Source organism: Desmodus rotundus, chromosome 12, assembly GCF_022682495.2.
Source record: "Desmodus rotundus isolate HL8 chromosome 12, HLdesRot8A.1, whole genome shotgun sequence".
In the NCBI taxonomy this organism is placed as follows: Eukaryota; Metazoa; Chordata; class Mammalia; order Chiroptera; family Phyllostomidae; genus Desmodus; species Desmodus rotundus.
The window spans coordinates 52,371,963-52,382,686 of NC_071398.1; the positions used below are offsets into that span (position 1 = coordinate 52,371,963).

At 55.4% G+C, this 10,724-nt stretch overlaps 2 protein-coding genes across 4 annotated transcripts; both read left to right on the forward strand.

The window, feature by feature from the left end:
- Positions 1-863: 863 nt before the first annotated feature.
- On the forward strand, positions 864-5,550 carry RPS5 (ribosomal protein S5). The gene is made up of 6 exons (XM_024570229.3): positions 864-1,021; positions 1,738-1,846; positions 4,038-4,247; positions 4,408-4,536; positions 5,262-5,360; positions 5,432-5,550. The coding sequence occupies exons 2-6, from the start codon at positions 1,739-1,741 to the stop codon at positions 5,498-5,500; spliced, it is 615 nt and encodes a 204-aa protein (XP_024425997.1). The 5' UTR covers positions 864-1,021; position 1,738; the 3' UTR covers positions 5,501-5,550.
- A 788-nt stretch (positions 5,551-6,338) lies between these two features.
- On the forward strand, positions 6,339-10,592 carry RNF225 (ring finger protein 225). Of its 3 annotated transcripts, none has more exons than XM_053915692.1 (3): positions 6,339-6,416; positions 6,934-7,845; positions 10,144-10,592. In XM_053915692.1, exons 2-3 carry the CDS (start codon positions 6,945-6,947, stop codon positions 10,218-10,220), a joined length of 978 nt encoding a protein of 325 aa, XP_053771667.1. In that variant the 5' UTR covers positions 6,339-6,416; positions 6,934-6,944; the 3' UTR covers positions 10,221-10,592. The 3 variants fall into 3 exon arrangements, with proteins under 3 accessions (XP_053771667.1, XP_053771668.1, XP_045059571.2); XM_053915693.1 differs by having other exon boundaries at positions 6,934-7,814; XM_045203636.2 differs by having other exon boundaries at positions 6,934-10,592.
- The last annotated feature ends 132 nt before the right edge of the window (positions 10,593-10,724 follow it).

Consider the following 10,724-nt stretch of genomic DNA (forward strand, 5'->3'; position numbering starts at 1 on the left):
CCCACCTGGGTAGAGTCCACGTTCCAGCTCAGCACCAGGGTCTAGGTTTAGGAGGCGCCTAAAAGGTGGGGTGGGTGTGTGAGGGACTGGCACGTGCTCTCAACGATGGCCTTCTCAGCCACTGGATATGGATGCAAAGAAGGCAGGGCACCCACCACCTTGCCGACCGACACCCTGCACCCGTCCAATGACTTCAGCATCAACTCAGGCTCCACATGGTCGAAAGAGGATGGGGCTGTTCCCCAGGCCACCTTCTGGGCACAGCTGCAAGCTCCTCCTACAGCGCTCCTCCCCGACTGCAACCACACTCGATAACGGGGGTCGAGAAGAGACAATGGAGCGTCATGGGCTGGTGTAATGAGAGGGGTTAAGCTTGAAAAATGTCCCCTCTCTGCCCCAAGCTCAAGAGTGTGGCGGAGGTGGGAAGCACGAGTGGAGCCCAGGCACGCGCGCGTCTCGGAGTCGGGACCAGCAGGGGCAGTCGTGACCACAGGACTCCCACTCCGCCGCCCGAGCCAGTAGCGCTTGGGCCGGTAAAGCAGACCTCACCGGAACGAGGAATGAAAAGGTGGCGAGCTGACTAGCTCCGCCAGAAACTTGCGGCAGGTTGGACTTGAAAACAGCGGCGGAACAAAACGGCCAATGCTAGCGGGACTTTTGCCCTCATTAGACATGGCGGCACTGGCCTCACAGAGACCTCTGCGCTAGTGCTGGAGCTCCCAAGGCCGGGCAAATACTGGACATCAGACATCCGCCAGGAAGTCTAGTGGCTACGCCTCTGTAAATACGCATGCGCCAGAGGATTTTCGCGTACTCTATGATGTATAGGATGCCTTCACATTCTTGCTCCGGATTCGTTCACAAATACAGTGTACCTTCACCGCGCGGGTCGCCTCTGCTGACCCGGAAGTTTTCGTTCCCCTTAAAAGCGTGGGTCCGCGGCCTGCGGCCTCTTCCTGTTTGTGCCAGCGGAGCGCGTGGTCCACGCGGAGCGACGGAGGTGGCCAGGCAGCGCGCTCAGGTGAGGCCGTCGCGGGTTCGGGGGTTTGATGGACATTCCAGAGTCTTCAGGGAAGCCATGGGCGGGCCCCGAGGCCCAAGGCTTTTCTCGTGGGTCCTCACCTCTCCTTCCAGAAAACGTGCGTAGGGACCGGGAAGAGGCGCGGGGGGTTGCTGGAGTCCCGCCGCCTCCGGAGCTTTCCTCGCAGCGGGGCTCCGGATTGTGGGATTGGTCTTTACAAGTACACGTTGAGGTAGGAAGTTCCCGTCGTTCCGAGATGCACTATGCATCCTCCGCTCTGTAAACGGTTCTCCTTAATAGCATTTTCTCGTGCCTTTTTAGTGCCGGACAGGGACCGCAGGTTTTGCTTGACTTTGCTCAGAACTCGTATAGTGACGTTTGATGTCAGAAAACGTTTCCGTTTTGCTGATAAGGAAGCAGAGTCTAAAGCAGTTTGGTGACTCCCACAGTCACAGAACTCCTTAATGCCATGATTGGGACTTGAACTCCAGCAGATGTGATGTTAGGGCATTTGGCATCTCCTGCCCAGCTGTGGTTCACGCATCAGCTGTTGACCCCAGGGTTCTTGGTTGACAGACACGTGTTTCTTGCTAACACCTGAGTGGTTTCTTTAGGGCTCACAAAGGTGGAGCCAGAATTTCACAAGCTGCCTGGGTTCCTCATGACTCCCGAATTCGCAGGATGTGCGCCTGGGCTCTGACAATTTCTGTCCCTAGGATGACCGACTGGGATCCGGCTGCACCTGCAGTAGCAGAGACCCCTGACATCAAGCTCTTCGGGAAGTGGAGCACCGATGATGTGCAGATCAATGACATTTCCTTGCAGGTTAGGGGAGACGTGGTGGTTGTGCCCCCCAAGCTGGGGTTGGGGGCACATGTGGATTCTTTCAGGAAGGTCACTTGAAACTTGTAGCTGCCCTTCTAAGTCAAGAGTTGAACACCTGACGGGTGAAAGGGGTTCCCTGGACCACCACGCCCACCTGTCCCTTGTTCCTTGTGATGTGTACAGAGGTTGCTACCATTTTTGTCATGACATGGTTCCCTCCTCAGAAGGAGCATCACATCCCATGGGTTATTTTTGCAGTAAAATACACATAACATAAAATTCACCATTGTGGTCATTTTAAAGGGCAAGGGTCCGACGACATTCTTCCACTTGTCCCAACACCATCTAGTTTTTGGTTTCGGTTTTGTGCATTTTGTTTAACAAATTTAGGCCATAGGACGTTTGTAATTTAAATCTCTTCTATACACTATGCACATGTATCCAAGCAATGTTTGTTAAAGAGAGTGTTGCTCTTGGCATGCTTGTTGAAAATTAGTTGAGCATAGATGTTGGTTTTATTTTTAATTGATTTTTAGAGAGGAAAATATCAATTTGTTGTTCAACTTATTTATGCATTCATTGGTTGCTTCCTGTATGTGCCCTGACTGGCGATGGAACCTTTATCCTTTCCTTTATTGGGGCAACACTGTAACCAACTGAGCTACCTGCTCAGGGTCCTGACACTGTCTTGATCGCTGCGCCTTTGAAATAGGTTTGAAATCAAAAAATGGGACGCCTCCTACTTTATCCTATCTCCATTCTTGTACACTTGGCCTCATTTGCACTTTTGTGGGTCCTTTCTGGGGAAAAAAGATATTCTGTGACTGCGTTTGTACAGAGATGAATAAAATTCAGGTTGCATTATATTTATTATTTCCCCTTTTTATTTTATTTTTTTAAAGATTTTACTTATTTTTACAGGGAGGGGAAAGGAAGGAGAAAGAGGGAGAGAAACATCAGTGTGTAGTTGTCTCTTGTGCACTTTGTACTAGGGACCTGGCCTGTAACCCAGGCATGTGCTCTGGCTGGGAATCGAACCGGTGACTCTTTGGTTCCCAGGCTGGTACTCAATCTACTGAGCCACACCAGGCAGGGTCCATTTTTATTTTTATAAGGAATTGAGCCCTGGCTGGTGTGGCTAAGTGGATTGAGTGCCAACCTGCAAACCAAAAGGTCTCTGGTTTGATTCCCTGTCCACATGCCTGAGTTGGGGGTGTGCAAGAGGCAAGCAATTGATGTTTCTCCCTCTTTCTCCCTCCTTCCCCCTCTATGAAAATAAAATGTTTTTTTAATGTATTTTAAAAGGAATAAATGGAACAGCTCGTGTGTGCAGGTGGTTCCCTCCAGTAGACACCAGGCTGTCATGCCTGTATCAGCCTCCCCTATGTCCTGTCCTTGTCACTCCTCGTACCTTTAGAAAAACATTGTTTATATCCTGATGAGTGAGTCATAGAATGGCCTTGGTCATGTTTCATAGTGGGACTATTGAGAGTCCTGTAAATGCTCACATAGTTCCTGATCCCAGCCTCCTCCCCAACATTTTGGGGTTTCCCAGACATTTTCTTGGGAAATGTATGCATGCATAGAAAGGATTTTTGTGGTTTGGTGTTTTTTTTTTTTTTTAAACAATGGTTTGGGTGTCAGGACCAAGAGCATCGCTTCTAAACATACTGCAATGCACAGGACAGGCCCCGGTCCTCCCAAGAATTATCTAAAATGTCATTACTACAATTTAAGGAACACCAAATTGGGTGGTTGTGTTATATTTGTGATATTCTCCATAGTTGTCCACCACCCTCCCTCCCATTATAAAGGCACTTGTGCCCTAGTTGTTGTGGCTCAGTGGATTGAGTGCTGCTGGCCTGCGAACCGAAAGGTCGCTGGTTCAATTCCCAGTCAGGGCACATGTCTGAGTTGCGGGCCTGGTCCCCAGTTGGGGGCACACTAGAGGCAACTACACATTGATGTTTCTCTCCTTCTCTTTCTCCTTTCCTTCCCATGTCTAAAAATAAATAAGTAAAATCTTGAAAAAAAATAAAAGTTCCTTGTTTACATTTTATGTTTTTGTAGCAGCTGGGTGGGGAGGCTCATAACCGAGACCCCATATGTAGGTGGGGCTACCCTAAATGGGCACTCGGTGCCTCTGGTCCATCCTGTTTCAGTACATGGTCCCCTCTCTTTCCTGCCCCAGGATTACATTGCGGTGAAGGAGAAGTATGCCAAGTACCTGCCCCACAGCGCAGGGCGCTATGCGGCCAAGCGCTTCCGCAAGGCGCAGTGCCCCATCGTTGAGCGCCTCACCAACTCCATGATGATGCATGGCCGCAACAATGGCAAGAAGCTCATGACTGTGCGCATCGTCAAGCATGCCTTCGAGATCATCCACCTGCTCACTGGCGAGGTAGGGTCTGAGGCCAGGTGGGAAGAGTGTGCCCTTAGCAAACCCTAAAGCTAACAGCCACCCCACTGTGTGTGTTCTGGGGTCCTGCAGGTTTTAGGGATGAGGAGACCAGAGTAGGGTACTGGCCAGACCTCAGGCTTATTGTTCCCCACCCCGCCAGAATCCCCTGCAGGTCCTGGTGAATGCCATCATCAACAGTGGCCCCCGGGAGGACTCAACCCGAATTGGGCGAGCTGGAACAGTGAGGCGACAGGCTGTGGATGTGTCCCCTCTGCGCCGTGTGAATCAGGTGGGCCTGGGGCCTTTAGTTACATGTGGCTGGGCTGGTCCAACAGTCAGACCTTGGTGGAGTCCTACCTGGGCAGAGGCTGGCAAGCGGATGGTTCATTCCTGTCTGCATGTTTTACCTGGAGTGTCATTTCCTCCAGGAAGCCTTCCTGGATTCCTACCTCATGCAGGGCAAATCCTAGCTCTGGACCTTTGGGCTGAGTTGCTGTTTGATTTTTGGTATATTTTTTTATGCTGTGTGTGTGTTTCTTGGATTACTTGAGAATCCATTGATGACATTTTAACCGTTTCCCCCTCAACACTTAAGTGGGTATCTCTGAGAACATGGACGTTCTATCCCCACTGTCACCCCTGAGGAATTTTAACAGCAATCGAGTGTCTAGTATTCCCTTGGTGTCCCCAGCACACCCTTTATAGCTGTTAGTTTCCAATCAGGCCAAGAGCACACATCACATTGCGTCTCCCTATCATGGCAGGTCTCCAGTCTCCTGTAATCAGGGACCCAGCCTCAACCTTTGTGTCTGTCCACACTTTTGTAGCCCTCAGTCTGATCCCAGAACTGGCAGCAATGTGGGCTCCTGCCATTTCATCTTAGTGAGCGAGTGGGCGGCGATGTGTAGCCAGAAGTTTCCGCCAGCGGAGGGGGGCAGGGGGCAGGTGGACCATGGCCCTGCCTGGTTTGGTGCATCCTCTGTCCCAGGCTTAGTGGACCTCTGTGCTCCCTAGGCCATTTGGCTGCTGTGCACAGGTGCCCGTGAGGCTGCCTTCCGGAACATCAAGACCATCGCTGAGTGCCTGGCAGACGAGCTCATCAACGCAGCCAAGGTGGGTGAGGACACTGGGAGACTCAATGGGGGTCTTCCCACATCCAGGGCTAACCATATTCTTCCTTCCAGGGCTCCTCCAACTCCTATGCTATCAAGAAGAAAGACGAGCTGGAGCGTGTGGCCAAGTCCAACCGTTGATCACTGGCTGCAGCCCCAATAAACCTGTTTGCCCCTTGGGCAGCAACATGCGCCTGTGCCACTGTCTGTCCTTGGGGGTCTCTGGAAACTGGGGTAGGACAGCCCCAAGTCCTGAGGAGCTGGTCACGTTCCTGGCATGTCTTTTGGCCTGTGGGTACCTGGATTCCCCCAGAAAAGCTCTACCGACTAAGAACCATGGCACCCTGGAGTGCTGGCCTGGCCACCTGGAGTGTTCTGGCTGGTTGGAAATGAGAAGGGTGGGGTTATCCTCACAGGTGTCTCTCTGGCTTGGGGAGGGCTTCGTGGGTCCCCATGAAGTCTGGGTGGCAGCCTACCATCCTGAGCAGCCCAGGAAGAGGAAGCTAAGCCAGGGTCTGGGCCATGACCACTTCCAGCCCCTTTTGCTGGCCAGCAAGGGCTGATCTTGTCCCGGCCATTAAGGGATCTGCCTGCTTCCCACCCACAAAACTCGTGAAGTTCCTTTCTGGCCAGGCTTTCCCCGGGGGCTCTAGGTTGCCTCCCTGGAAGCAGCATGTGGTCTGGCTGCAGCCTGGCCCCAGGCAGCCTTCGGGGCCAATGCCACTCCATGTTCCTCTCCACCAGTACCTCCCGGATGAATTCATAAGGAGGTGTCGGGGGAGAGGAAATTGCTCATCTGAGGTACCCAGGCTGTCTGAGTTCTGTCACCCTGTGCTATCTTTCACCTGCCCACCACCCTCCCATCCGTTCTGTGTTCATCCTGGTGGGCGTGACAAGCAGTCTGTCTAGTCTGGCGGGAACCTGGGACCTGAAGGGCAGTGGCTCCACCTCAGGCTCCCTCCCACAGGGAGGGGCACTTATGTCCCTCTTGACAGTAAGCCGGGGATTGGGGTCAGAACCAGCAGAGACTTGCCGGACGGGGAGGAGGCTCCAGCAGGTAGGAAGGGTTGGATGACTGGGGTTGGGAATCTGGGACCCCAATTGTAGGCTTCCTTGCTCTGTGCTGTCAGGCACCTGTCTTGAGGCTCCTGTGTCCTCTCTTCACTCCTGTCCCTGAAGTTTCTGTGCTCCTGCAGGGTCTGTCAGCCTAGCTGTCCTGGGTGTCCCTATTTGCTCTTCCCCATGCCTATCTGGTCCTCCCTGGAGCCACCTGGCTCCTCTCAACCCCTGATTCTGAGTCCTCAAAGTCTAGTTCATAATCGGCCGTGCCCCCTGGGTTCATCTCTGGTCCGTGCTAGGTCCCTCTCTGTCTTCCCTTCTATGTCCCCCCAATTTCTGATCCTGCTTCTACACCCCTCCTTGGACATATTCCTCTGCCCCAACCCCGAATCTCTTCTGTCCCCACACCGTCTTCTGCTTCTGGGCCCTGCTCCATGTTGAGGGAATCCCCTGCAGCGTGCAGATGCTCCATCCTTCCACCGCCTCCCTCGCTGCCTGACCGCCTCTCCTCGCAGGCCCTGTCCGGATGCCCTGCCCTGGGCTTCCTTGGCTCCGCCACCCGAGGGCCGCTCAGGCCTCGGGCCCGAGCTCCCCCGGCTCGCTGTCTACACCCCGGTCCCCAGGCCAGGGGGAGGAAGAGGAGGAGGACGAGGAGGATGGGGACTGCACCCCGGGCTCGGGCCCCATTCTGCCCCCCGCGTCCCCCGTGGAATGCCTCATCTGCGTGTCGCCCTTCGACAGCGTATTCAAGCTGCCCAAGCGCCTGGACTGCGGTCACATCTTCTGCCTGGAGTGCCTGGCTCGCCTGTCGCTGGCCACGGCAGGCGGCGGCGACGCCGTGGCCTGTCCGATGTGCCGCGCGCCCACACGACTAGCCCAGCGTGGGGGGCTGCCCGCTCTGCCCACACAGTCCAGCCTGCTGCCCCGCGAGGCGTGCGTCCCGCCTGCGCGCCAAGGCTCCGTGCGCTTCGACCGGCGCCGTGGGCTGCTCTACATGCGCCCGCCTCCTGCGCCTGGGTCGCGCAAGACACGCCCCGCGCGCCCGCAGCCTCCGCCTCCGCTGCGCCTGGGCCGCCCACTGTCACGCCGCCTGACGCTGGACAGCCCCACCTGGGCCTTTAACGCAGCCGTGGCGCTGGCGGTGCTGGTGGCCGCCGGCCTGGTCGTCTCCGGCGTCTATATCTTCTTCCTCATCCCGCACGCCACCTCTTCCGGTCCGGCGCGACCCCAGCTCGTGGCGCTCGCCCCGGCACCCGGCTTCTCCTGGTTCCCGGCGCGGCCCACACCTGGGACGCCCTGGACCCCAGGCCCCACGGACCATGACCTGGACGCCATCCTGCCAGGGGCTGCGGAGGATGCGCTGCAGCCCCAAGGGAGCCCCGGGGACACAGAGGAGGTAGAGGGGATGCTGGACAGGACCTTGGACCGTGAGTGGGAGGCAGAGGATGGCGCTGTCTGGGCCAGTGGGGCACGGGGCAGGAGGAGGGTATGGGGGGCACAGTAAATGCATCTCTGCTGCAGATCCAGTCTCCGGACCTGGGGATCTTGGTTTTATCCTGGGGGCCCTGCCAGAACCACTTGCTAGGATCCCCTGAGGCTTAGGTGGGGGCCTGGCAGGCACACATTTATCCAGAGGGAGGTCTGGAGGTCTGGTGGGATCATCACCACTGGACAGGGACCCTTTCAAGAAGAAACTCCTGAGAACACCTCTGCTGCCGATCCCTGCGGGCAAAGACCTTCAGCTGAGGGTCGTTGTAAAGACCCTGCTGGAAGGTCTAAACCTGGTCTCCGTGAGAGTGCAGTGGGGGTCCCCCAATCTTCATCCCTGGCTGGAGTCTCCCTCACTGACTGTGGTGGCCCTGTCCTTGGAGGGCAGAGCTGCTGCTACTATTGGCTGGAAACAGCCCCCTGACTGGGCCACTACAGGGCTGACTCCCGCCCAGGTGGTGCACTTTGTTTTATATTCTGCTGCTTGCAGGCTGGACCAGGTGGGATCCAGCTGTCTCCGCTGCTACCCTGCACACCTGGCTGGGACCAGGGCTGGGGAGGGACAGATAGGGCCTGAGGCTTAAAGACTAGCTCCCACCTGCGTGCTGAGAACCAAGTTTCCAAGGAGGCCTTGACTTCCTCTGTGAGTCCTGGTTTCTGGGATCCTCCTGATAGGCTTTGGGGCCTGGGGCTGCTGTGTCACCCAGGCTCACAGAGACCAAGGTTGCCCTCTGGGTCAGTGACACAGGATTTGGGGGGTTGCTCCTGGACTTCCTTGGTGACTGGAGTCCCCATCACCACCACCTCTGTCCATTCATTTCTCTCAGGGCCAGTTATTCCCCTTCCTCCTCTGCCAGGTTTCCATCAGCCTTTCCTGTTGGGCCCCCAGGTGAAGCCTCAGCCCTCCTGGTGGACAGTTGCCTCCAGGGAGGGCAGCTCTTGGTTCCTGTGCCCCTCTCAGAAGCCTTCCTGGCTTAGTCACAGCAGAGTAGATGGCAGCCACCCTCAGGACATGAGTCATCTGTCCTGACCCCCAGGTCCTAGAACCCCCACTATGCCTCATCCCAGGGTTGGGGTGCTGTGTGTTACAGGGATCCTCCAGCATTTTTCCAGTGACACCTCTATGGGGCTGGAGACTCCTGTTTGGTTTGTTTACATGTGTGTCCTCATCACCTGGCATAGAGTGAATGCCAAACAGTTTTCTGGGCAGTGACAGCATTGCAGGTGACTGGTGGGCAGCTCTGGAATGCCTGTGGACACCCTGGGCTGACACAGCTGCCAGTCACTCTGATCTAGGCAGTCAGCGGAGCTCCTTCTGATGCAAGCTGCTGCTTCCGGGTAGATAGACAGAGTGGGAATGGCAGGGTGTCCAAGGGAGTGTCTTCCGAGACCAGTTCCTGTCCCATTCCTGAAGGGCCAATGTCACTCACAGCCCAGCCTCCACTGGGAGGGGACCTGATCAGGCAGGAGCAAGGATGGCAATGTATAGATTTTTCTGGCTGCTGCAACATATTTCCACCAACTCAGTTCCTTAGAACAACACACACTGTCTCACAGTTCTGCAGGCAGAAATCTTGGGATCCGACTCACTGGACTGAAATCCAGCTGTCCACAGGACCAGTTTCTTCAGGGGGCTCCGGGGGAGAATTTGTGTCCTTAGCTTCTTCAGCTTCTAAGCCGCATTCCTTGGCTTCCTCCATCTTCAAAGCCACAGGATAGTACCTTCAGATCTCTCCCTCTCTAACCCTCCTGCCTTCCTCTTTCACTTATAAGGACACTGTGATGACACCCAGGTAATCTGGGATAATCTCTCCAGCTCGAAGTCCTTAATTTAATCACATCTGCAAGCCCATTAGGTACCCAAGGAAGGTATCAGATTCAGATTCCAGGGATTAGGATCTGGGTATCTGCAGGAGCCATTAGTGTTTATTTAGTGTCTCAGCTCCTTCCTCATCCCACCTCTCCTGCCTGAGGTACAGGGGTGGGGGCAGGAGACCTTCCAGGGATGGGTCCAGCCAGGGGAACCAGAAGGGAACCCTTGTCTGGCGGTACATAGAAGAGGGAAAGATGAAGCTCTCTGCCTGAGGGTGTTCAAGGAAGGCTGCCTGGGAAAAGAGGCGTCAGAAGTGTACACTAAGGGGAAATGATAGCTAGCACTGACTCGGAGACCTGATGCAATAAGGTGGTGGCTGAGGGTAAGTGGACAGTGCTGGCCTCTCTCTCCCTGTGCTAACCAGTTTCCTCCAGGGGGCTGCAAAGAAGCATGATTTCTCCACCCTCAGCTGGGAGCCTGAAGCCTCAGTCTCTCCTGTAAAAGGAGGCTGATGACAGAGCCCAGGGACTGCTGAGCATCCTGTCTGCTGATTACTACCTCGATGCCTGCCCGCCCACTGCCCATGAACAAAGAGGCTGCCCAAAACCACCCCAGGGCCAGGATCATGGGGACTGCCCCACACCCTTACCTTTCAGCCTCTGTAGCCACCTGGAGCTGTGCTCTCCCAGGCCTCCCTCTGCCCCACTCCATCCCTGCTGTCCCAGGCTTGCTCCTCCTCCCAGGTCCTGTGAACACCCAGACAGCAGGTCACCCTCAGTGCCTTGCATGGTGACGGAGAGGCCTGTACCTGCCAGGCTTGGTTCCCTCTTCTGTGAAGCGGACAATAAACACTATTTGCAAGGAGAATTCCTTAACCCACAAGTATTTATTGACTCCTTCTGTGTCCCAAGGGTGCATTGGGGGGACCTCACATGGCAGGTGACGTCCAGAGGACTAAACAGAGGAGACAACATCTTGGCCACACGGCCTCGTCCGCCACGTTCG